Here is a 27,715-nt window from a genome sequence, read left to right as displayed (position 1 = left end):
GAAACTAGTATAGGCACATGCATGTGTTGGAGGCAGAGGGAGAAGGGTAGGTACAGAGATTAACACCTACTGTTTGTAGGAAATTGTATAAAAATTATCTACATTTAAGTTGTGTTCAATATTCACACAGAGGACTTGAGATACCCTCTTTCCTTTGTGAGATTCAATTAACTTAGATCAAATAGAAACCTATCAATTTTTTTTTTCAAAGAAAATTTTAAAGTTCAAGTTTCTACATTGGTATCAGTGCTTCCCAGACTGGATCCTGGAGTTTAGAAGTGGTTATGTATACCGAAGTTGCTGCTGACAACAGCTAGCCGCAACAGGGATCTCTGGGCTGCACATTGGATGTACCAAATCTCTATCTCTGGACCCTTGACTGTCAGTCCCCAGGGCTTTTAAAAATCCCAGCACTGTGGTAACTGGAAGCTGATAGTATTAAGCTCTAAACAGTGTATCGTGATTAACCAAAGGTTATTGCTGATGCTTTGTTTTTTGTTTTTCTTTTTTTTCCTCTTGGAACAAGAATACTCAAAAGGGTATGAACATCCAATTACACTAAAATAAATACATTCCATAAATACCTTAAGCATAGTAAACAAATATTAATTAATCAGACAGTAAATCCTGTTTGGGAAGCACCAAGGATTGAAGGCAGTTGGTAGGAAGGGAGAAGTTATGAAGGGAAATTTAAATTATATTTTTACCACACTATCATTTTTCTTAATGACATTAGGATGACTTTTTTTTGCCATGTGTTCTCTTTGTAATTTATACTTATCTTCCAAAAAACCTCATTCTTCTCCCTTTCCAGATAACTAATGCTACCATAAACCCTGCCCTTCCTTCCCTAGCCCTTCTGACACAAAGGCTAGGTTAGGTTTATGTCATTTCCCTGTGTCTACAGAGTATTCGTGTAGATCCTTTGCCCAGACTGCAGATTGTGTTTGTCACAGCTTTCCTTCCAAGGAACAAGTGTCTTTTAATTTTATGGCTGCAGTCACTGGCCACAGTGATTTTGGAGCCCAGGAAAAGAAAATCCGTCACTGCTTTCACTCTTCCCCCTTATATTTGTCATGAAGCGAAGTGACTAGGGCTTCCCTGATAGTTCAGTTAGTAAAGAATCCACCTGCAATGCAGGAGACCACAGTTCAATTCCTGAGTCGGGAAGATCCACTGGAGAAGGGAAAGGGTACTCACTCCAGCATTCTTGGGCTTCCCTTGTGGCTAAGCTGTTACAGAATCTGCCTGCAATGCAGGAGACCTGGGTTTGATCCCTGGGCTAGGAAGATTCCCTGGAGAAGAATACCTACTCCAGTATTCCGGCCTAAAGAATTCCACAGGCTGTATAGTCCCTGGGGTCGCAAAGAGTCTAGATGCCATAATCTTAGTGTTTTTTTTTTTAAGGTTGAGTTTTAAGCCAGTTTTCCCTATTCTCTTCTTTCACCCTCACCAAGAGGAGGTCTAGCTCCTCTTCACTTTCTGTGGTTAGAGTGGTATCATCTGCATATCTGAGTGGTTGATATTTCTCCCAGCCATCTTGATTCCAGCTTGTGATTCATCCAGCCCGGCATTTCACATGATGTATTCTGCATAGAAGTTAAATAAGCAGAGTGGCAACACAGAGTCTTGTTGTATTTCTCTCCCAATTTTGAACCACTCAGTTGTTCCATGTTCAATTCTAACTGTTGCTTCTTGGCACACATAAAGGTTTCTCAGGAGACAGGTAAGGTGGCCTGATATCTCTTTAAGAATTTTCCACAGTCACTTTGCTGACAAAGATCTGTACAGTCAAAGCTATGTTTTTTTCCAGTAGTCAAGTACGAGTGTGCAAGTTGGACCATGAAGAAAGCTGAGTGCTGAAGTTCATGTTTTTGCGTTGTGGGGCTGGAGAAAACTCTTGAGAGTCCCTTGAATTGCAAAGAGATCAAATCAGTCAATCCTAAAGGAAATTACCCCTGAATATTCATTGGAAAGACTGACGCTGAAACTGAAGCTCCAATACTTCGCTCACCTGATGTTAAGAATGGAGTCATTGGAAAAGACCCTGATGCTGGGAAAAATTAAAGACAGGAGGAGAAGGGGGTGACAGAGGATGAGATGGTTGGATGGCATCACCAACTCAATGGACATGAGTTAGAGCAAACTTCAGGAGATGGTGAAGGACAAGAGAGCCTGGCATGCTGCAGTCCACTGGGTCACAAGGAGTCAGACATGACGTAACAACTGAACAACAAGTAGAATGTGTTTTCTACAAGCTTCTGGCTTTAGATTCAGTCAGACATGGATTCTAACCTGAAACTGGCCACCTATTACCTTTGTGACTTTAAAAAGATACACAGTCTCAGTTCCTCCTCAGTAAAATCAGACAGTATTTATATTTACTTCAATAGAGGTGTCCGGATTTTTAATTAACAAAGAAGTATAGCACAGTGCTCAAGCGTACATACTATAGATACTCCAGTTGATCAAACATAGAGATTACAAAGTTACTTAGAGCCAGATTTCCTCCAAGTTCGACTCTGTCAGTTTCTAGATGTGAGATATCTGCATCAGTTCCCTCATCTGTAAATCAGCGTTCTTAATCTCATTGGGTTGTGAAGACTGAATGAATTAGTGAATTAGTATAAATGAAAAGAATAAGTAAAATACTTGGAGCAATAGCTTGAGACATACTAAATGTAATTGTTACTATACTATCCATTATCATTAAAGAAAGGTGGAGAAAGGTGCTCAGCAAATCCTCTCCCCAGGACAACTTAAAAACAGAACTGCCAAAAATAGCCATTTTTGGACTCTGGGAACTGACTAAAAGCATATAGAAAATCAGAAAAAAATAAAAACAAAAACAACTTTGATTCAGGAACCTGAGTTAGCAACAGTGGAAAGCTGATGTTCTAGACTAGGACTACTCTTATACATTTCCTCCCCCAAATTCTATGGGCATAATAGTTTACAAGGGCAGGAAAAGCTATGCAAACTAGAAGTTTGCTGTCATAGGAAATCAACTTCTTTGGAGCAGCATATGGGAAAGTCTCATAATCAGAAGTGAAGTGAAGTGAAGTCGCTCAGTCGTGTTCAACTCTCTGCGACCCCATGGACTATATATATAGCCCACCAGTCTCCTCCATCCATGGGATTCTTCAGGCAGGAATACTGGAGTGGGGTTGCCATATCCTTCTCCAGGGGATCTTCCCGACCCAGGGATCGAACCTGGGTCTCCCACATTGCAGGCAGACGCTTTATCCTCTGAGCCACCAGGCTCATAATCAGGCATGTTGTTAAATAACAACAGTGATTTTGGTGGTAAATACTAGAAAAATTAAACACTGTAGTAACTTAAGCTAGCGATATTGGTTGGTGAAAGCCACAGACTCTCTGGGCTTCCCAGGTGGCATTAGTGGTAAAGAACCTGCCTGCCAATGCAGGAAGCAGAAAAGACATGGGTTCGATGCCTGGATTGGGAAGAGTTCCTGCAGGAGGGCATGGCAACCCACTCCAGTATTCTTCCATGGAGAATTCCATGGACAGAGAGCCTGGCAAGCTGCAGTTCATAGAGTTGCAAAGAGTGGGATATGATTGAAGCAACTTAGCACACATGCAAAGACTCCAGACTAGCTAGAAATATAATAGGAAAATCTGTTGAATAAATCATGGCAAGCCTTGATAGGTCCAAATGATCCCTGCCAGACAGAAGACTGAGTGCATGTGCAAAGCGATCCACAGATGCAGTAGAAACTGGAGAAGGTCCTAGCCATCTACACATCTCAGGATGAATGTGAGGGCTTGCATTTACACAGGGCAATCATAATAGGATCTATTAGAAAATAAAATCTCAGACAGATTTGTAAACTGTTTGAATTTAAAGCACATTTCTACCCACAGGATAATCTAATTTACCAATTATGAACCAGAATCAGGTATGACAACTATTTTACCCAAGCCTAACCTGCTAGGGTTTTGCCTAACCTATGTGAGGAAGGGAAACACCAACTTCAGCACCCACTAGTCAGTCAGGAGCCTAGGGGGAAAAGCTGAAAACCACTGGTGACATTCACAGCCCAGAGGCACAAGCTCACTAAAAGACTGAAATTAAGTCACAAGAATATAAAACACCATGCCTTCCCTCTGTTACCTTACCACCACATCACTAAAGGCTTCTTTACTTCAGTTCCTTTTACCCAGCACATCATGCGTTTCAACAAAAAAATTACAAAGCATAATAAAAGGTAAAACACATAGTTTGAAGAGACTGAGCAACTATTAACCAGAGGCAGATATGACAGGAATGTCAGAATTACCAAAATACGAATATTTTAAAATAATTGATATTTTTAATGGTTTAATGGACAAAGTAGATATCATGCAAGAGCAGATGAATAAATGTAAAAGAGATGAAAATTCTTGGAAATGTCCAAAAAAGAAATGTTAGAGATGAAAATCACCTCTGTAACAGAAATGAAGAGTGTTTTTTGGTGGATTCATTAGTAGACAGGGCATGGCTGAGGAAAGTATCTCTAAGTTTGAAAATTGCGATAATATGAACTTAAAAACTGAAAAACAATAACAACAAAAGACTTTAAAAAAAATCAACCAAACAGAATATGCAAAAACAGTGGGACACCTAAAAAAGATGTAACATACATGCCATCTCAAAAGAGGAAGAAACAGGGAAAGGAACAAAAACAATATTAAAAGCAATAATGACTGGGAAGTTTTTCCAAATTAATGCCAGACATCACACCTCAGACAGAGGAAGTTCTGAGAATAACACAAAAACCTAGGCATATCATATACAAACTTTAGAAAGTCAAAGATAAACAAATTTTGAAAGAAGCTGGAGGGAAAAAAGCACCTTCTCTACAGAAGAGCAAAATTAATCACCTAATTAATTATATGACTTCTCCTCAGAAACCAGGCAAACAAGAAGAGAATGGAGAGAAATATTTTAAACATTGAGAGAGGAAACACTCACACACACACACAACCCAGAATTCCATATTCTGTAGAATTATCCTTCAAAAGGTAAAGAAAAATAAAAGAGTTTCTCAGACAAAAACGAAAAATTGAGGAAATGTATGGCCAGATCTGCTTTGCAGGAAATGTTCAAAGAAGTTCTTCGGATTGAAGGTAAATGATATAGGTCAGAAAAATGATCTACATAAAGAAAGAGCATCAGAGACTAAATAAGTAAAACAAGTAACTAAACTCACTTTATTTTTATTATTCTTAATTGATCTGCTGCTGCTGCTGCTAAGTAACTTCAGTCATGTCCAACTCTGTGTGACCCCAGAGACGGCAGCCCACCAGGCTCCCCCGTCCCTGAGATTCTCCAGGCAGGAACACTGGAGTGGATTGCCATTTCCTTCTCCAATGCAGGAAAATGAAAAGTGAAAGCGAAGTCGCTCAGTCATGTCCAACTCTTAGCGACCCCATGGACTGCAGCCTACCAGGCTCCTCCGTCCATGGGATTTTCCAGGCAAGAATACTGGAGTGGGGTGCCATTGCCTTCTCCGTTAATTGACCTAACAGATAACTATTCAAAATAGTAACATCAACAGTATATCCAACTATGCATTTTTACGTGTGTGTGAATACATATAACAACAACACAGGGAACAAACCCAGGTCTCTTCTGTCTCTTGCATTGGCAGGGATAGTGTTTACCACTGAGCCACCAAGAAGACTATATTCAATATATATATATATATATATATATATATATATAGTGAAAGAAAGTGAATATAAATAAAATGAAAGAAAGTGAAAGTGTTAGTTGCTTAGTTGTATCCAACTCTTTGTGACCCATGGACTGTAGCCTGCCAGACTCTTCAATCCATAGGATCCTCCAGGCAAGGACACTGGAGTGGGTTGCCATTCCCTTCTCCAGGGGATCTTCCTGACCCAGGGACTGAACCCAGGTCTCCTGCACTGCAGGCAGATTCTTCACCATTTAAACCATGAGAGAAGCCCATATGTAAAGCAATGACAAAATATATCATGCTAACACTAATCATAGGAAACTGATAGTAGTTATATTAAATTAGAGCGGATTTCAGAGCAAGGAAAATTATCAGGGATAATGAAGTGCATTAAACAATTATAAAGAAATCAGTACACTAGGAAGTTCTTAACAAGTTTTAGTGTGTGTGCCCCTAGCAACAGTGAGGGGAAAAGGGATAAGAATTCAGGGAGAAACAAATGAATCCACTATTACAGTTGGAGGCTTTCACATCCCTCTATCAGAAATGCACCATTCAGCAGACACAAAATCAGCAAGGACACAGTTGAACTCTATAGCACTATTAATCAACTGGATACAATTAACATCTGCAGACTACTTCACACAGCAACAGCAGATTAGACATTCTTCTCAAGCTCACATGGAACATTTACCAAGATAAACTACTTTCTGGGCCATAAATCACACCTTAAAATTTTTTTTTTAAAAGTAGAAATCATACAATGTCTGTTCTTAGACCACAATGGAATTAAATTAGAAATCAAAACCAGACGTAGAAATGGAAAAATCCTAAAATACTTGGGCATTAAACAACACACTTCTAAATAACACAGGGGAAAACAAAAATCTCAAGAGAAATCTTAAAATATTTGAAACAAATTGAAAATAAAAATACAACTTAACAAGATTAATTGGATGCACGTGAACCAAGAACTTCCAGATGTACAAGCTGGATTTAGAAAAGGCAGAGGAAAGAGAGGTCAAATTGCCAAAATCTGTTAGATCATAGAGAAAGCAAGGGAATTCCAGAAAAGCATCTACTTCTGCTTCATTGACCATGCTAAAGCCTTTGTGTGGGTCAGAACAAAATGGAAAATTTTCAAAGAGATGGGAACACCAGACCACCTTACCTGTCTCATAAGAAACCTGTATGAGAGTCAAGAACAAAGAGTTAAAACTGAATATGGAGCACTGGGCTGGTTCAAAATTGGGAGAGGAGGATGCCAAGGCTGTGTGTAGTCACCCTGCTCATTAACTTCTACGCAGAGTACACCATGCAAAATGCCAGGCTGGATGAATCATAAGCTGGAATCAAAATTGCCAGGCGAAGTATCAGCAGCCTCAGATATTCAGATGACACCACTCTGATGACAGAAAGCAAAGAGGAACTAAAGAGCCTCTTGGTGAGGGTAAAGGAACGGAGTGAAAAGGCTGGCTTAAAACTCAACATTGAAAAAGCGAAGATCATGGCATCTGGTTCCATCACTTCATGGCAAACAGAAGAGGAAAAAGTGGAAGCCATGACAGGTTTTCTTTTCACGGGCTCCAAAGTCACTGAAGCGACTACAGCCACGAGATTAAAGGATGCTTGCTCCTTGGAAGGAAAGCTATGACAAACCTAGACAGTATTAAAAAGCAGAGATGTCACTTTGCTGACAAAGGTCCATATAGTGAAAGCTATGATTTTTCCAATAGTCATATATGGATGTGAGAGTTGGACCATAAAGAAGCTTGAGTGCCAAAGAACTGATGCTTTCAAATCGTGGTGCTGGAGAAGACTCTTGAAAGTCTCTTGGACAGCAAGGAGATCAAACCAGTCAGTCCTAAAGGAAATCAACCCCAAATATTCACTGGAAGGACTGATGCTCCAATACTTTGCCTACCTGGTGTGAAGAGCTGAGTGATTGGAAAAGACCCTGATGCTGGGAAAGACTGAAGACAAAAGGAGAAAGGGGCAGCAGAGGTTGAGATGGTTAGATATCATCATGGACTCAATGGACATGAATCTGAGCAAACTCCAGGAGATAGTGGAGGACAGAGAAGTCTGGTGTGCTGCAGTCCACGGGCTCGCAAAGCGTCAGACACAAATTAGTGAGTGAGGAATGAACAAAAAGGCAGTGCTCTGAGGGAAATGTACAGCACTGACCACATATAAGAAAAGAAAGTATGATCTAAAATCAATAATTTAAGCTTCCACCTTAGAAAACTGGATAAAGAAGAGTGAATCAAATGAAAAACAACCAAAGACAAGACAAGAAAGAAAAAAAAAAGCAGAAAATGAAATTGAATAAAGGAAATCAATAGAGAAAATCAACAGAAGTAAAAGAGTTCCCTGAAAAGATCAATAAGATCAACAAACACCAAGCCAGCCTAAATGAGAAAAAAATGAGAGGTGATACAAATTACTAAATATCAGAAAGGAAAGAGGGGATATCAGTACAGATCCCATGGACATTAAAGGATAATAGAGGAATATTATGAAAAACTCTGTTCCCCCAACTTTGTTAACCTAAACGAACCATTTCCTTGAAAGTAAATCTGCCAAAATTCACAAAAAAACGAAAAAGAAAACCTGAATACACATATTTTCTAAACAAGAAACCAGAAAAAGACAGTATTAGATAAGAAAACTACAAACCAATACCTCTCATGAACATGGATATAAAAATCCTCCACTATTATTTGAATCTGTATCATTGTTATCTTCATAGCACTTATTATAATTATACTACACTGCAATTGTCTATTTCCCTAGTCCATTAGACTTCCAGCTCCCCAGGGGCAGGAGTCATTTCTTATTCATCTTTCTATACACAGTGCCTAGCAGAGCATCTGGTAGACAGTGGGTATTCAATAAATATATGTTAAACTGAATTTTGTCAGATCCAAACCTTTCAGGTTGGGAGCGTTTCTAGACATTTTTAAAATCAGCCTTAGGGGCTCACAGAACTGTACATCTGTTAGGTAGTAAATATATACTGTCTAAGATCACCGTTTCTACCTATATACTCGGTTGGAGTTACAGGCTCCAAATAAAATTAAAATGATAGAGAATGAATTTGTAAACAGTTTATTTATGTAATCAATTTGCCAGCATCATCAGCTTCATTAAAATAGCAGTGCTATGCTGAATTGCATTAAAGCTGGAAAATTACTTTCGAAACAGAAATAAATAAGCTTAAGTAAGTGACTGGGAGCTAAAATTACCTGCTAGTAGCAGAGCTGTAAGTATGAATAGTAATTATTGAGAAATACTTTTCTGAAAAGAATTAAGTACCACTGTTGTTTATTTCAACTTGCTTTTATCCTTGTAAATAGAGAGAAATACGGTGAGTGCTATGGGCATTTACTTCACTTGAAATTGAGGTTTAAAGACCTGCAAAAGCATTTACTTCATTTGAAACTGAGGTTTAAAGACCCGTAAATATCCTTGGAGATACGTACATATATGTGTATATATGCACATACCGGTATAAAATTATATATATTAGACACACACGTATCTTAAGATGTTGATATTTTCAACTGAAACAATGTGATAAAATGATAGCATTCTTTCTTAGTTAAAAATTGGTAAGAACTGAGCTGGTATATTCCTACTATATTAATTATCTTTATAATACTTTTCCAGCTATCTAGGCTTACAAAAGAAGACAGATAAAATGCAGTTCCCATTTTCAGAGCACGCAGTCACTTTTAAAGGCCTCTTGAGGGTGGTTTGTCAATTTTCTTCGAAATCAAGGGGCTTAGAAAGATTCAGAGGTGGTAAACTTGTATGGATTTTGTCCCTTGTCATCACAAGGAATAAAAGATGCCTCTCTCTTATTTGAGCTATGAATCAAACCTGACCAAGGACTATTTCACCCAATTGCTGTTTTGGAATTCGGGCACCTTAAAACCAAAAGAGAAAATACATCTTAAACCAATAACCTATTTTTTCTACGTCTAACTTTAAAGGAATTTTCCCCTTGTTTTTGCTAAGTATTCTTGGTATGCCAGGCTTCACTGGTGGCTCAGTGGTAAAGAATATGCCTGCCAATGCAGGAGGAGTGGGTTTGACCCCCGGTTTGGGAAGATCCCCTGGAGAAGGAAAGTGCAACCAACCCATTGCAGTATTCTTGCCTGGAGAATTCCATTACAGAGGAGCCTGGCAGGCTATAGTCCATGGTGCTGCAAAAGAGTCAGATACAACTTGGTGACTAAGTAACAACAACCTGGTATGTCGTCAGCAGAGTCTGCCTATGTGAACATCGTTCTAGGGAAAAAGAATGGTGACTGCTTTACACTGCTTGCCTGTTACAGTCCATGATGGATACCTTTAATGGAGGGGTCACAGTAAAGGCCTGCAGACTACTTAAAACTACTAGTTGATATCCTCTTAGTTATATATATATATATATAAAACCACTTTAAACATAAGATAAAAAAATAACAAAGTACTCAACATAAAGTCAATTACCTTGGCAACATGGCATGTATTCTCTAGAAGAGATCTCTAGACAGACTGTAAGTGTAACCACTACTGCCTAAAATCATAGCAGAATGTCCACAGCATTCAGCCTTCCCCAGATTAACTAGGATACAATTACTTTGTTGGTTTCTGGTCATTTTAAACGTGCAGTCCTATAAACTTACCAGTATCCAAATATGCAAACAGTTTATTCTTATGAGAATGAACTGTCCGGCCAACAATTTAGTTACTAGAGCCGGAAAATGCTTTCGGGCTCTTGAGAAAGCCACTTGGACTTAAAAACAAAGCAGTTATACACTTTAAAATTTTCAACTTCTCACTTTCAGACACATTTCAAATAATAAATCATCTTTCATAATAATATCTCAAGGTGTTCTCACATACATCATCTTATGAAATAAGAAATGATTTTAGCCCTTTATATAGGAAGCAACTGAAGCTTAGAGAGGTTAAGTACCTTGACCAAGTCCAGGGAACAGGTTAGGAAGTTGGGGTGGCCATTTATAGTTTTTGATTCCTGGTTCAGGATTCCCACTGAAAAAATGGGAACTTCAACAAATTTTCATCAGTTTTGCAAGAAAATGTTTTCCCACTGAGCTAATACTGGAGTGAAAACTTAAGACAAGATGCACTCCTTAAAAAAACCAAAAAGAAAAAAAAAAAAAGAAACCAAACAAAAAACCCCATCAAATTGGCTTCAAAACTGCAACCCCAAAGCCACATCTCTCCTTCAATATTCCCTTCTGCTCATCCTACTTGTCCATCAAGGAAGTACTGACAAACACATGTTTATTCTTTTGCTAAAAAAACACCCTTAAATGAGCAGCCCCTTAAGCCAAAAAGCAGAATTATTAGGGGGGAAAAAAAGAAAAACTGAAACAAGGCCTTGAGTGTGCTGGCAGCAATCATTCATAAAATGATTAAAAATTAAGAATTTAATTTTTTTGAGTGCTCTCTTAGAAAATTTTTTTGAGTGTCACTGAAGTTTCACCATGTTCAAAGTTGAACCAAGAATAGTAAGATGTATTAGTATTAATGGGCAATGAAGTAATAGTATTAGTATTAATGGCATAGTAATAGTATTAAGTATTACTTAATACTTAAGTATTAATTACTTGATAGTAATACTATTAAGTAATAGTATTAATGGGCTATGAAGCCCATTAATAAAATCTGCTTATTCATTCACTCATATATGTCTCAGGTGCCTACCATGTTCTGGAGATGTTGAACAATGTAGGTTCAGAGTCAGTACTAATATTAGGACCAATGAATGATCAATGCTAAAGTATTATGACTTAAATTTTCAAAAATCTTAAAAAAGTGGTGTGAAATACAGGCAGCGCCATACGGAAAGGATCATGATAAAGGTGGACAGATGGTACTGTGGGAGTCTGCAGATGATACACACAGCCTTGACTGGAGCAAAGGAGGTATCCAAGAAAATTTTTTTCCAAGATTGCAATGCTTACACAGTCTTGAAGGATGAACAGAAAATAAAATGGAGATGAACATTCTCTAGGTGTCTAGATAAATGGCTCAAAGTACATGAACATCGTGTTCAGAAGCCATATAATCATGTAGGCAGCAGTCATGTATGGATGTGAGAGTTGGACCATAAGGAAGGCTGAGTGCCAAAGAATTGATGCTTTCAACTTGTGGTGCTGAAGAATACTCTTGAGAGTCCCCTGGACTGCAAGGAGATCAAACCAGTCAATCCTAAAGGGAATCAACCCCGGATATTTATCGGAAGGACCAATGCTGAAGCTGAAGCTCCAATACTTTGGCCACCTGATGTGAAGAGCTGACTCATTGGAAAAGATCCTGAGGTGGGGAAAGACTGAAGGCAAAAAAGAGAAGGGGGTGGCAGAGGATGAGACGGTTAGGTAGCATCCTCCTCTCAAGGGACATGAATTTGAGCAAACTCCAGGAAATAGTGGAGGACAGAGGAGCCTGGTGTGCTACAGTCCATGGGGTCACAAAGAGTCAGATATGACTTAGAGACTGAACAACAACAACACATAAACACCAAGAGGAAACAAAGAGAAAGTATCTGATAAACTTGTTGGACTACAAAGAGTTTACCATGACTAGAAAATGTAGCCAAGTGTAAGTTGTATTTTTGTATTTTCCAAAATGGATCTAATTTGATATACTGTATTGTTACCCAGTTAGATTTGGAACCAGAAGCCAACTCAAACCATGCATGCAAGGCACATACACAATTTTGCTGAAGTAATTTATGGTTGTAATTTTCAGACACTTTAATGTTTTTAGAACATGAACGTTCCTCTCTCAGAAAAGAAAGTGGGCTAGTACAGTCTATGAAATAACAACTGCCTGGGCTCTCTGGAAGCCCGGCAGGGACTCCTTGCTGGGAGATCTGTGATTATCTAGGAGCTTCCCAGGTGGTAAAGAACCCGCTTGTCAATGAAAGAAACATAAGAGACATGGGTTCAATCCCGGGGTCGGGAAGATCCCCTGGAGGAGGGTATGGCAACTCACTCCAGTATTCTTGCCTGGAGAGTCCCAGGGACAGAGGAGCCCGGCAAGCTACAGTGCATAGGGTCACACAGAGTTGGACATGACTAAAGCAAGTAAGCATGCACATGCAATATTCTAGAGCTAAAAGCAAAGGACGGCTAGGTGGCATTTCTTCATTCTCAAAAATTTCTTCACATTTAAAATTATTTCCCTCACTTCTTTGTGCATTGATACATTCCTTTCAAGATTTCATGCAAGTAGGAAATAGGTCTATCCTATGAAAACTAGTTGGGAGATTCTGAAATTGTTAAAAAGAAAAATAAATACTAGTCAATTAGTAGTATGTATATTAAAAGAACAATAATGCTCAATTAAATATTTACTGAGCAGTCTTTGAAACAATTTTAAGAGAACGGCAAAGAACATCAGATGCAAAAAAGAGGATAAAAAATGAAAAGTTTGTTCATTGAAACTGCACCCTGGTTTGTGGTCTGGAAAGCAGGAGGCCTGGAGTCTAGCCCTGAATCTAATCTGGAAAAAAGTTGTCTTCCACTTGGCCTCAGTTTCTGAATCTAAAATCTAAAAATTTAATCATAGGTAATGATCTCTAAGGTTCTGGTTTGTTTCTGTTTTCATTTTTCAACATCCCAAACACTCACAATTATCAGAAATTTTAAGATTAAAGGAAAATTATTGGTTGCATGAACTTTGCAAGATCAGACTCCTGACAGAATTATTCACGTGGACTATCTTAGTCTTTCCTTTCTGGTCATACTGTACGTGGTTTTAGCTGGAAAAAAAAGAGCAAAAAATAACTTGGATATGGTTGCCCTGTAAGAGGAAAGACCACCAAATCTTTGGACAAGATAGGTTACTCTCTTTTCAAAAACTGCAATAAAAATTGCACAGAACATTTATCTCACAACATATACACCATTTCTTAAGAAAGCATTGGCCAAACTTTTTTTTTTAGAGGGTCATTTAAGTGGGAACTAAAAAAGGCTTGTTGTTCATGAACTGTTATAAATATCCAAAGTTAGAACTTTCTGAAATGTTTTATCTTGCCATGTATGGCATTTTCATAAAGAAAACCTTTATCTAAACGCTTAAATAATTTTTTTCAGGGATCCTGGGACAGATGGTTAATATCAGTTAATAAATTATCATTGACAATTGAATACAGTCTGCTACTTAAATTTACAAAGTGGGTAGAGAGAGTGATGGTAGAAGGGAGAACTGTGGACATTTAGTTCAGCTTCCCGTTCTGGCAGCCAGCTCAAGAACAAACTGTAATTTGCAAATAAAACCGCCTGTTAAATCTTCCACTAGAAGTTTAAAAAAATAAATAAATCTGAACGTTAAGAAACCCAAGTATGGAGTAGCATCTTGGAATTCCCCTGGCAACTATTATCAACTAGCCCAATCCTGCTATAGAAATGGAGTATTCTAATAACACCAGGTAGGTTTGCTAGAACAAAAGTGAAAATTTAAAGGAACACAAAAAGGTTAGATGTGCCACTAAGATGCTATTATTGCCCATGAGAATCTGAGTTCAGGAAAATTTGGAATCCTTTTTATTAGTACTTTACAATTAGGGAATTTATATGATCCAGAAAACAGGAAAAAGTTTAAATAAAAGGGAAGGATGTTTTAAATATTCCCATCCCTGGGTAAAAAGAAAGTATGTTTTTAATATTTTAAAAATAAGAGGGCATTTTTAAAGTCATCAGGAGTGGATGAGTATTATAAATATGATACTGTCTTTGGTATAACTTTTAAAATTTGTCCTCCATGTAATGATAAGATAATTTAAGGGCTTGCCAAGAGTGAGTGAGCAAGTGAGTGAGAGGTCTAAAACACTTTCTTAATAAAGTTAACAGCACCTAATGTCTATCATTGGGGGGAAAAAAAAGACACACATAAAAAGAACACATGGGCCTTCTCTATAAAGAGAAATTCTCTTTTAAATAGAAGAAATTGGAAAAGAAAGACAATTTTAATAAAAAAAGAATCCTTATAAATTAAACTGTATTGACAACTGACAGGCCCCCAATGTACATGTTCCTACTCATGAGAAATGTAATACAAATTGCTATTTAGGTTATGTCTACTCCTCAGAAAATGTCTGGGGAAAGAAGCAAATATTCTTATATAAAATCAGGATTGATTCAACATCATAAATTACTTTATTGAATGTTTGCTTTAAAATAATCACTTTTAATCTACTGAAGATTGATTTCTATTTCTTAAGTGGTGGACAATGAATGCAGTTGGCTCGTTAATCCACAAGAATTTATTAAGCACCTATGGTATGGGTGATAATAGAGGGGCATCAACATGGCAGCATAATTGATGGAATCTTTTAGTTAAAAAGTCATCCCTGGAGAATAATAATACAATATCCAAGGCCCCCAAATTTGGCAGGAGCTTAGGGGAAGACTTCATACAACCAAGGATCTAAACAGTGACTCAGGGCGACTGATCTTAGGAATAAACAACGAGCCCCATCTCCTAGTGGTCAACTGACCTGGGATCCATAGATTCTAAACTAACATACAAGCAGCCCAGAGAAAAGACACCTCAACAGAAAGTGAACAGTAGTGATTACAAGAGGGACTCTGGACCAGACTGTGAGGGTAAAATGAGTCAACATATTTAAAAGGTGCTTAGAACCGTGGCTGGCACATACTAAATAATGAATAAGTGTGTAATTTTTCTTTCTTTCTTTTTTTTTAATAATGAACCATCCATCCTTAGAGAAAAGTGAACGTCACTAATTCTCGCTGTCTTCCACGGAATATTTCGGTATTTTTTTCCCCTTTTCGTCGCTCAGTCGTGTTTGACTCTTTGCAACCCCATGGACTATACAGTCCATGGAATTCTCCAGACCAGAATACTAGAGTGGGTAGCCTATCCCTTCTCCAGAGGATCTTCCTGACCCAGGTATCAAACCAGGGTCTCCTGCATTGAAGGCTGATTCTTTATCAACTGAGCTACCCGGGAAGCCCCGTCCATTAAATATATGGATTAAATCCATATATCTGACTTTATTTGAATTTCACCTTGGAAAGAAACATACCATTGTTTGCTCTGGGTCCTACACTCTATAGGGAATAATAGAGTATACAGCCTCTTAATGGTCAAGCTAAAATGCTCCAACCGGTTTACTTGAAATTATGATCCGAGCTGCAATATTATAGGCATTTTAATAAAATATCTTCCTTTGTCTCTATTTGAAAGGAGAAGACAGGAAATTCTAGGCAAGAAAAGCTGCATGAGAAAGTGTGAAGATGTCAGAATGATTCACAAAGAATGTAAATGGTAATTAAAGGAGGTATAAAAAAGCCATTCTATTGAGGAAGTATGAAGTTTAATATTGGGGATATGCTGCAAAGTATTAAGTCAGTTCGGGAAAACAGAATTTTATCCTGATGTTAACAGGAAATTATTGAAGAATTTTAAATAATATAATCAAGTGATATTTCAGGAAGGCTGACTTCCAGTTAATTTACCAGTAGAGTTTATCATAAATTAAAGGAGTTGATTCTGTCATTTAATTTCTGTATATGATATTTTTTCTCAGCTCAGAAGTCAAAATAAAGCTCAAATGAATATCTATTTTTAAATACAAGGAATTGGACCATATGTTGAATAATTTGATACTAAGGATGATCCAAAGTATATTAAATATACAGGAGAAATGAAAGTAATACTAGCATACTTCTCGCTTAAACCTCTGCATAATGACCTAAGAAAATGAGCCATTTCTTTCCTTTGGTTTGAGTATATTCCTGTATCACTTCTGTTTAGGTATAGATAGTCTGGCTTGATAACTAATTTAATATTCGCATCCACTCTTTGAAGTAAATACATTATTCCCATTTTATACACAGGGCATGTTTAGCCCAAGGTCATGCAAGAGAAAATGGTAGCAAGTATATATTAACTCCCATTCTTCAGAAACTAAAGCCTGTGCTGTTCTTTCTATGATGTCATAATGCTTTCAATGCCAAATGCAGGAAGTTATAGCCTACACTTACTGACATTTCTTTGCCTATTAGGAATTCTCAGAAGCAGGAGTTTTAGGGAAATGTATTTGATAAAAGGAGAACAGATCTTTTTCTTGATTTTATTTGTAAAGAAACAGAAATGCACTGAAGGGCCTTCAATCGACAGTTCACTCCAATTGTAGGAGAGCACAAGGGAACAAATACTGTCACAACCGTATTCGTTTATAGGTAATGTTGAGTAACACCAAAATATAAGAATAAAATTTGAATGTATTGGTAAACTGTACAGATTCTTATAAAACAGACACAAAACCATGACAATTATGCAAAGAATAGTCAAATAAATGGCACATCAGAATTAGGGGTAAGATGGGCACTGCTATATTTAAAATGGATAACCAACAAGGACCTACTGTATAGCACATGGAACTTATTTGATGTTATTAACATGCAGCAGCCTAAATGGAAGAGGAGGTTGGAAGAGAATGGATACATGTGTATGTATGGCCGAGTCCCTTCACTGTTCGCCTGAACTTATCACAACATTGTTAATTGGCTATATGCGAATACAAAATTAAAGCTTTTTAAAAAAGAATTAGGGGTAAGAGAGAAAAGTACAGAAAGAGTGCTAACCTATTATCACTATCAGGGAAATTAGAACTTACATGAAGAGAGTAAAGTGAGGTAGAAAAATTCTGCACGAGGTTTAAGATGTGAAAAAGTGTAGATAAACCATGCTAGATCAACTAGATAGCTGTACAGGCAAAACTGAACCTCAAGGTCTATCTCACATCACACACAAAAATTCATGATGGGTTAATGACATATACATATAAAAGTTAGAACTAAACATTTCATAGATTAAAATATTTAAAAATCATTTGAAAAGAAGAATTTTGTGACCTAGAGATAGGCAAAGGTATTTTAGAATGCAAAAGGCACTAACCATAAAAGAAAATTTGATAAACTGGACTTCATAAAAATGTCAACTTCTTCTTGTCAAAAGTCACTGTGAAGAAAATAAAAATATAAGTAACAGGCTAGGAAATAATATTTGCAAATAAATATCTAAAAACAAACTGCAATCTGAATATATAAATCTTACAGATGAATAATAAAAAAGAAAACACATTTTTTTTTTAAATGCAAAAAATGGATGACACCTAAGTAACTGGGGAAAATGCTGTTCTGGCTGGAAACTATATGGTTAAAAATAAAAGACCTGTTTACTGGACATAAACACTGACTCCGATGCTTTTGTTTCTTACAGGGATTCAAGACAAAAAGTCTGAAACTACATGTGCACTGGTATTAAATAAGTAAATGGATAGCAGATGGTGGGAGGCAGGATTCTCACTGTCAGGGGGTAGGGAGTTGGGAAGTTATGGATAAGCAAGAGAAGAAGTCTATAATAAATCCTATCAAACTGGGTTAGAGTCAGAGACATCAATAAGAACTCATGTTCATATAGAGAATCAGCACTCAAATGAATAGATATATAAATTATAGATTATTATGTTTGTATAGGGGTAATATACATACAATTACTCCCTAGTATTGTCCCTTGTAAGAACCTAAAAACATTTTTTTAACCAAGTGATAAAGACTAACACTGCCAGGAATGGCACATAGATATCCCATTTGTTGTTTAGTTGCTAAGTGGTGTCTGATTCTTTGGCGACCCCATGGACTGTAGCTTGCCAGGCTCCTCTGTCCACGGGATTTCCTAGGCAAGTATCCTGGAGTGGGGAGCCATTCCCTTTTCCAGGGGATCTTCCCAACCCAGGAATCAAACCTGTGTCTCCTGCCTTGGCAGGCAGATTCTTCACCACTGAGCCACCACGGAAGCCCAATGTTGGTTTCCTAATATTGACAAATATACCATAGAAATGTAAAATGTTATCAGTCAAACAAAAGGGTGAGAGGTATAAAGAAGCTCTCTGTACTATCATTTCCAGGTTTTTTTGTAAATCTATAATTATTCAAAAATAAAAAGTTTAAATCTATGGCTGATTCATATCAATGTATGACAAAACCCACTGAAATGTTGTGAAGTAATTAGCCTCCAACTAATAAAAAAATAAAATAAAATAAAATAAATTGAAAAAATAAATAAATAAAAAGTTTATTTTAAAAAATGGTCAAAGACTTAGACTTACACTTTGCAGGCTAAGATATAATATGAATGAGCAACAAATAGATAAACAGGTGCTCAAAATTGTAAGTCACAAAACAAATTCAAATCAAAACTATAATGACAGGCCACTGCACATTCACTGGGGTGGCTAAAATTAAAAAGACTGACAATACAAGGAAATGGCAACCCACTTCATGATTCTTGTCTGGGAAATCCCATGGAACAGAGGAGCCTGCCAGGCTCCCCAGTCCATGGGGTCACAAAGAGTTGGACACAACTTTAGTGACTAAACCACCACCACCACCACCAAATGTTGGAAAGGATACAGAACTATCTGTCCTCTCATACATGGCTGGTGTGAGTGTAAAATGGAACAACCGATATTGAAAATTGTCAGGTACATTCTTATTAAAGACTGGTGGTTTCTTATTAGAGTCAAACACACATCTACCTCATGATTTTGAAATTCTACTTTTAGATATTTACCCAAAATAAGACATGTTCACAAAAAGCCCTAAATAAGCATCGTCATTGCACCTTTATCCACAACAGCAAAATATAGGAAAGTGAAATGTCTATTAATAGGTAAATGGATAAACAAGTTGTGATATATTCATACAAAGGGATACTACTTAGCAATAAAAGGGACAAGTTCCTGATACACATCGCAATATGGTAAATCTTTGAAGCATGCTGAGTGAAAAAAGAACAAACACATGTGTGTATAATTCCACTTATATGATTTTAAGAACAGGCAATACTCTTTATGCAGAAAGATATCAGAACACAGGCTGCTTCTGGGAGGGTACAGACCGAAAAGGACACAGGGAACTTTCTAGGATGATGAGAGTACTCTATCTTGATTTGGGGTAGACATCTGTCAAAATTCAACAAATGATCTACTTCAAGATTTGTCCATTTTGCTGTATAATTTATACATCAGTTTAAAACTGTAGGCAAGGAAGAGAAAGGCTCTGACTCAGCTCTGAAATCAGGTTGCTAACATATACCTTTGGATGAAAAGGAAAGAACAGCTATAGAAACAACTAACAGAAAAATACGATGTCTATTAACTCTCGTTGAAGAATAAACTGTAAGAAAGTAACTATGGTTTAGACTATAGACTAAACAGAAGCTCCTGTTTATAATTAAGCCCTCTCATTTGCTTTGGGTATTTCTCTCTTATGGTCCTTCCATTGTAGCATAGAGATGGATGCAAATGACATCTATTTCAGCCTCAGGAATTTAATATTATTCTACTCATTATAGCCCACCCCTGTCCCAGACTGAGACCAGTGCCACATCTTATGCAATAGAAGCTTTCAAAAATTATTTTGAATAATTTAATTTTGAAAAGGTTAAAAAAAGGAAAAAAAAAAAGAAAAAAGGAAAGCCTATAGATAGATTACCTGAGCACACCTACTGTAGGAATTTCCCCCACTGCCTTAGGCAAAAGGTAACACTAAAAAAATATAAAACAAAAATTTTAACCAAGTGTAAACAGACCTTCCTTAGGATTATATTAAACTATGTTTAAAAGGATTTTATCCAGTTTTATCACCTACAGGAAACTTAGGCTATAAGAATCAAATTTAACTGTGTAGGAGAAAAGAGCACTAATTATATTCAGACAGTTATTATGAAGATAAGACACATTAGCCAAAATTAAATAGGTAGATGGCTTCAACATTTCCAAACATGAGTATATGCTATACTTCCATTCTAATATCAGGGAAGGAGGATGGATGTATATAAACCTGCGAGAAAGGGGGTTCAGTACATTGCATATCAACAGTTATGCTAAGAGGCTGATTTCATTACGATATGTCTACACTGAGCACTCTTCACTTCATGCAGGCTGTTCTGAGTTTTTCTATTACTTTCCAATGAAATCATCCATCTGTAGAAAATGAGCAAATGGAATATTCATGAGGTAAGAGATAATTTTTATCATCCCTGGAGAGTTTCTTTCTTTGGGTTGTTTATTACCTGCAGGGCTCAACTGTATGAAAATTGATTAAATATCATTTACCAATTATAGTGATGCTAGTACACATTCCTCAAAGCAAACACTAAATGTGTGATGATTCTTACAATAGAGGGAATACTTTCAGGGGCGGAGTCAGATTTCCTGGAGTCTGAATCTTACATAATTTCGGGAGTTTTTTTTTTTTTTTTTCTTTAAAGACACAAAATTGTGAAACAAGATTGTTAAAATCTTTTCTAGGGTCTTAGAAAAGGCTATTAAAATAAAGGGTTCAGAAGTTTTGTTAACTTAAAGATAAATCTACTCTTGCAATTTTTTTTGGGGGGGGCAGGCAATGATATCAAAGGATTTGTATACCACAAATCCTTTGATATCTGAAGCTGAAGCTCCAATACTTTGGCCACCTCATGCAAAGAGCTCACTCATTGGGAAAGTCCCTGATGCTGGGAAAGATTGAGGGTAAGAGGAGAAGGGGGCAACAGAGGATGAAATGGTTGGATGGCATCACTGATTCAATGGACATGAATTTGAACAAACTCCAGGAGATAGTGAAGGACAGGGAAGCCTGGCGTGCTGCAGTCCATGGGGGTCACAAGGAGTTGGCCACGACTGAGTGACTCAATAACAACAACAAAAATTTATAAAAACTATCAGGTAAGTATTTGAATTTTCTTAATCTGAATTGAAAATAAATGGCTAATGACTCATTTGTAATTGATCATTTAATTGAATTAACTATTGTACTTGCTTTCACTTTTTTTTTTTTTGGTGGGGAGAGATGAGGATAGTTCCTATCTGAAATTGCTGTCAGCTTGCAAGCCACATTCTTAGTATTCTTTACTTGTAGGCATAGCTGGTCATGTAGTTTAGCAATTCCTTAGGCCTTGTTCCAGCAACGATAAATCCTTAAAATGAAAGAACTTCTAGTCCATAAGTCTTAGGTCAGAGGAAGTCTTCCATTGCCAGCTCCTACCTTCTCCCACACTGCTAGAGGAATTAATCATTCCCTATCTGACCTTCTATAGCTTTTGTAGTCATCTCAATTACATTACTTTTTTTCCCCTTAGTTATTTGTGTTTGAGCTTAACTTTGCTACAATGGGAGCTCTTTAACAGCAAGGAAACGCCCTATCTTTAAATCTAAAAGGCCTATCTCACATTGGGGTTTAATAAATGTCCTTTGATGAATGAATGAGCGAGTGAGTGAATGGATGTATTAGAGGTAAGCTACTTAAAGTAAGGACCAAAGAACAGATCAGTAGCATTAGCATTATCAGGGAGCTTCTTAAAAATTTCCAGAACTTACCCAGACCTACTGAACCAAAATGTTAATTTTAACAAGATATTTGCATGATTCCTGCGTACATTAAAATTTGAGAACCATTGCGATTATTATTCCAGTAGCTTTAAAGGAGGAGACAGTACCAAAAATAATATAATCTTATATTTCATAACAATCATTTCTTCATTTGTTCTTAATGTTTGGCTACGCTGATCATACAAACAAGGATCAAATGACCCAGTGGACTATTACTCCACTTATTCTTTCTTGTAGGTAACGAAATAAAATACTAATTTAAAAAACACAAATAAAGGATTTCTCAGGTGGTCTAGTGGCTAAGACTCCATACTCCCAATGCAGGGGGCCAGGGTTCGATCCCTGGTCATAGGAGTAGATCCCACATGCCACAGTGAAGATTGAAGACCTGGTGTGATGCAGCTAAGACCCAGAGCAGCCAAATAAGTAAATAAAAAAATTAAAAAACAGACACAAATAATGTTTAATATTTAGTTTAAAAAAAAAGCACAGATATAGTAGAACTGGCGAAAGAAGATGATAAGGAATACAACAAATACTAACATGAATGCTGAGCTATCAGTTCAGATCCTAAACTGGTGTTTTGTCCTTTTTTTTTTTTTTTTTTCTTTTTAAATCCTTCGAGAGCCCAAGCCTAATCACTGAAGACTTTGTAGATCAGTGCTTCTATGTCCTAGGAGCTCAAGATGGAAAAGTAATGCTGAAAATTAGATAAAATGTAATTTACCCAGATTTCAATCCCAGCTCAACTTTTAAAAAGTACGTGCCTATGAATTCTCAGTTTGGAAATTGACATTCAGCTAGTTTTAATTTTATGAGAGACCCATAACTAGTACATTCAATTTACAGCCTTCCTCCTCATCCCCTTGTTGAATACCAAATGCTGGACATTTTCCAGCTCGACTGTGAGAGGGAGTCATCTTGGTTTTATCTTAAGAGTGTCTATCTTTTCAGGCAGTTACATAATCCACTGAAAAGAGTTACCACTTATTATAAATGTGATTATGTCTGGATAGGTATAAACATATCCAGTTGAAGAAGATACATTTCAATACAAATCTTAAGAAAAGAAAGAGAAATTAAAAATTGCAAAGAACTGTCACCTATGGCAGAAGCTATTAGTCATGTCAGAGTGAAGAAATAATGACTGTCTTAGAGTTGCTCAGTTCTTCAAGGTGAACTTCAAAAGAATGAAGCAACTTCAAAGAAAATCACAGGACAAAGAGTATGAATCACAGTAGAGAGTGTGCTGGGGAATTAAGCATGTGCCTCTTTTAATCGCTATACAAGTTCAAAACTTGTCAAAACTTAGTTTTGCTTTTCAAAAACCACATTCTGAATTTTCATTCAACACAAATTAACTTAGAAAACTTGCATGTGATTTTAGGTATAATATCTTGGTTTGATTTCTATGTAATCAAGAATTATCCAAAAACCTAGAAAAATATTGTCATTTGGTAGAACTGATCCTTGTTCTGCCTCCATTAGTCAGGACAGGGTAGGTTATACTGTTGAACAAAATTAACTGAATATCTGTGCCTTAGTGGTACACATGTTTGTTTCTTACATAAATCCTTTTATTTTTTTTTTAATTTTTTTTATTAGCTGGAGGCTAATTACTTCACAACATTTCAGGGGGTTTTGTCATACATTGATATGAATCAGCCATAAAGTTACATGTATTCCCCATCCCGATCCCCCCTCCCACCTCCCTCTCCACCCGATTCCTCTGGGTCTTCCCAGTGCACCAGGCCCGAGCACGTGTCTCATGCATCCCACCTGGGCTGGTGATCTGTTTCACCATAGATAATATACATAAATCCTTTTAAAGTTGAGCAGTTTTCCAGGCCATTTCTTAAAAGGTAAAGGTCAAGAAAGGGCTTTTCACCACCTAATTTCATAGTCTACTGTGTAGAATTAGTCACAAGACCCTACCTAACCTCCAAAAGTCTAGGAAATGTATTCTATGCACACACGAAGGAGAGGAGAACCAGATATTGGGGAGCATCAGTAATGCTACTAGTTAGATAATATTAACAGAGAGTCCTGTATCAGTAGAAACAAAAATCACTGATGGAAGAGAATATGCAGAAGCCCTGTTGCGGTGGTGGTTGTTTAGCTTGTAAGTCATGTCTGACTCTTTTGCAGTCTCATGGACTGTAGCCCACCAGGCTCCTCTGTCCATGGGATGTCCCAGGCAAGATTACTGGATTGGGTTGCCATTTCCTTCTCCAGATCTTTCCGACCTAGGGCTCGAACTCACATCTTCTGCACTGGCAGGCAGATTCTTTACCACTGAGCCACCAGGGAAGTCCATACAGAGGTACAGTTTGGGATAAAAAGAGAGGAAGTATCGTTATTGGTCATGAACAGGATTACCTCATTTTTAGTGTAAAAATATCTAGAAAAATAACGTATTGGGCAATTCCTTTGAATCAATATGTAACTTTAGAGTATTACAATTGCCCACTGCTTAAAAGAATTCCAGTATGGCAGCTCTGGAAAGGGAAGGACTGACCTGGCCCCTATGATTTAGTTTTCTATTGCCATATAACCACAAACTCAGTGGCTTAAAACACTTATCATTTATTACTCGTATCTCTCTCTGTCACAAGTCTGACATGGTGTAACTAGATTCTCCACTCCGAGTTTCACTGGAATAAACCGAGTTACCACCCCAGGCTGCGGTTTTTTACCTGAAGCTCAGGGGTCAGGTTCACTTCTCATGTGGCCCCTTAGCCCTTCAACAGCAATGACAGGCCAGTCCTTTCCACGCTTCAGATCTCTCTGACCTCCTCTCTTGATTTTAAGGGATTCTGAAATTATATTGGGCCTACCCAGACAATCCAAGATAATCTATCTGCAGGTCAGCTTATTAGGAATCTTAGCTGCATCTACAGATTTCCCTTTGCCATGTAACGTAGTGACATTACACAGGAATGATAGCAATTGGCAGAGATCACGGGGACCAAATCTCTGCCTACCATACTGTAATAGAAACCTGTATCTCTAATATTTCTCTTTTACATGTAAGCATTTTGTTTTTTGCCTAACACATGATCACAAAATGTATCTGGGTTTAAATGAGTGATGAGTTAAGGAAGACCAAGATTTAAAGAATAAACTTGTGTAATTTGGGGATCAAGGTAAAGGTAGACAAATAATAGAGAATAGAGCAAACTATGATATATGTTGTAAAGTGCAGACATAAATAACAAGAAAGAAGCAGGGGGTGTGCAATCGGAAGTATGAAGGCGATAAGGTTGATACAGGGAATCAGTAGAGAGATTTCATAGTGGGCTGTAATATGGGTTACTAACAGCAAAGAACATTATAGTTGCCTGAGGTAATTCAGGTATTAAGAAACTCAAATATAGTGAAAATTTTAGGATTCCCCACTACCTAAGTGAATTATAATGAATGAAGTGGTTTTGTTCTTCTGTATTAAATAATTGACCTTATGCAATCATCAAAACAAAGTAGCAAGTAAGGAGACAGTATGCATGAGTGTTGGTTCATATTCAGCTTCTCAAATAAATTAATGGTAGAGAGAAGTCCAATTATTTAAAAAACTGACCATTATTAGCCAGTATTAAATCAACAAACAGGGCTAGGCAGAGTGTCTCCTAAACTAACAAATCAGTGGTTATAGTTATGTTGTCATTTACTAATTTGAGCTTCTTCCTGCCCACTGTTTGGTTGAGGTTCTAGTACCTTTGAAACGAACCAGTAATAAACTGGCAGAAAAAAGAGGAAAAGTAAGAGACATGACCATTTTCCAGTGTTCAGTAGAATACCTATATTAACTAAAAAAAAAAAAAAATACCCAATTGAGGAAGAGAGTCTATAAAGTCAAATACATTTGAGGTATGTTGATTTACACAAAGTTGAACAGATATATTTCATGCAGAGCTTTTCAGAGACTTTAAAGTGCTAATGTGTTTTGTGAGTCTTTAATGGAGGAAAATAATTTGAAGATTTTCCAAACATCTATAACTAGGGAAATTTCTTTTAGTTCAAATGATGGCAGAGATGACGAGTAGTCCAAAGTTTGTGCTTTCTTTTCTGTAGCAGAAAGTGGTATCTAGGAGACAACTTCCAGTAAGGAGTATATTACTGGCTCCTTTTGCTGCTAAATATGACCATGTGACTGGTTCATGCCAATGGGATTTAAAGGAATCATGTGAATACCATCCCGGAGCAAGGCTTTTGAGAAATAGGTATTCTTTCCCTATGGTCTCTCACTCCTTTGTCAGCTGGTACAGAGGTCAATGGCAGGCCTTCAAGATGAAAGGAAGCTGGGTTTTTGTACCCCTATGTGGAGGAAGTTCTCAGTGACCAGAATATGAATATACATATGTATATTCATATATATAAGATCAGTGATTTTTTTCTCTAAAGAGACATTTGGCAATATCCAGAATATTTTTGGTTATCACAGTTGAGGAAAGGGGGGCATTACTAGGTAGAAGCCAGGAATGCTGCTATTATTTTACAATGCATGGGACGGTTCCCAACAACAAGGACTTATCTAGTTCAAAATGTTAATGGTACCAAGGTTGAGAAACCCTTAATTAGACTGTTGGGTGAAAAAAAAAAAAACCCAACAATTCTACTGTATTAAGTCCCTGAAACCTCAGGGTTTGGAACAGCAGCTACTGTTACATTAACTCCTATATAGTTTCTCCCAGAACAATGCTCCAAAGACCAGATGTCAGGAAAACAAAGAAGACCATACAATTAATACTGTAAATACCAAGATAATATATCACATTGGTCACCAAGATACTTTGACTACCCTCAGAAACTTTCTGAAATCTGTTCCAATCTCTACTTTCACTGGTAGTATCCTACTTGTATACATTTTCTCCTTCCTGGTCTATTATAATAGTTTCTTAAATAGGTTCTTTGCCTCTAGTTGGCTTAGCTATTGTCACAACATTAAGTAGTGACCGAAACAGGACTCAAACTTAAGTTTCTGCTTCTAAATCCTTTGTACTTTTTCACTGAAGAGTGAAAGACAGCCTAATACGGAGGGATCTTGAACTTGAGGGCTGAAAACATATTTAAATCTTACTTTTGATACTAAAATTACAATTTTGGACAAAATAACTAAATGTATGTTACACACACACACACACACACACACATATATATGTTTTACCTCATCTGTAAAATAAAAATAAAAGAAAGTTTAAGAATTTTTTTTTTTTTTTAGAATTAGTATACTACTAGGAAAATGGTAAGTATGCATTAAATCACTACAAATCATTCATTAGGGAAAAAGAAATATACATTGTGCCAAGATCCCTGAACTATTTGCTATTCTTCTCTCTCGAGGCAAATATTTGCTTACCTTTCAATGAGTTTATTCAGGGTGGTGGGGAATCTCAAAGATTGTTCAAGCACTGTCCTTCCACCAAGAAACACTGGTTGGCCAGAAAGTTCACTTAGGTTTTTCCAATAACATCGTAGGAAAACCCAAACAAACTTTTTGGCTAATCCAATATATACACAGGCCTGCATGGAGTACTCAGACTTATGCTCATGTTTTCTATTAGGGACA

General features: G+C 37.1%; 1 protein-coding gene across 32 annotated transcripts in view; it reads right to left on the bottom strand.

The window, feature by feature from the left end:
• The window catches only part of DLG2 (discs large MAGUK scaffold protein 2), a 2,236,304-nt gene that overhangs the window by 796,964 nt on the left and 1,411,625 nt on the right, over nt 1-27,715 (bottom strand). The window contains exon 2 of one of the 32 annotated variants that reach the window (XM_043451505.1): nt 17,655-17,717. The exons of the other annotated variants lie outside the window; for them this stretch is intronic. Within the exon in view, the coding sequence (XP_043307440.1) occupies nt 17,655-17,657 (3 nt within the window). The 5' untranslated portion in view covers nt 17,658-17,717. The remainder of the gene's footprint in view (nt 1-17,654; nt 17,718-27,715) is intronic. 32 annotated transcript variants of the gene reach the window in all.

The sequence above is a fragment of the Cervus canadensis genome, chromosome 29 (assembly GCF_019320065.1).
Source record: "Cervus canadensis isolate Bull #8, Minnesota chromosome 29, ASM1932006v1, whole genome shotgun sequence".
Taxonomy (NCBI): domain Eukaryota; kingdom Metazoa; phylum Chordata; class Mammalia; order Artiodactyla; family Cervidae; genus Cervus; species Cervus canadensis.
This window is presented reverse-complemented; position numbering and strand designations above follow the sequence as displayed.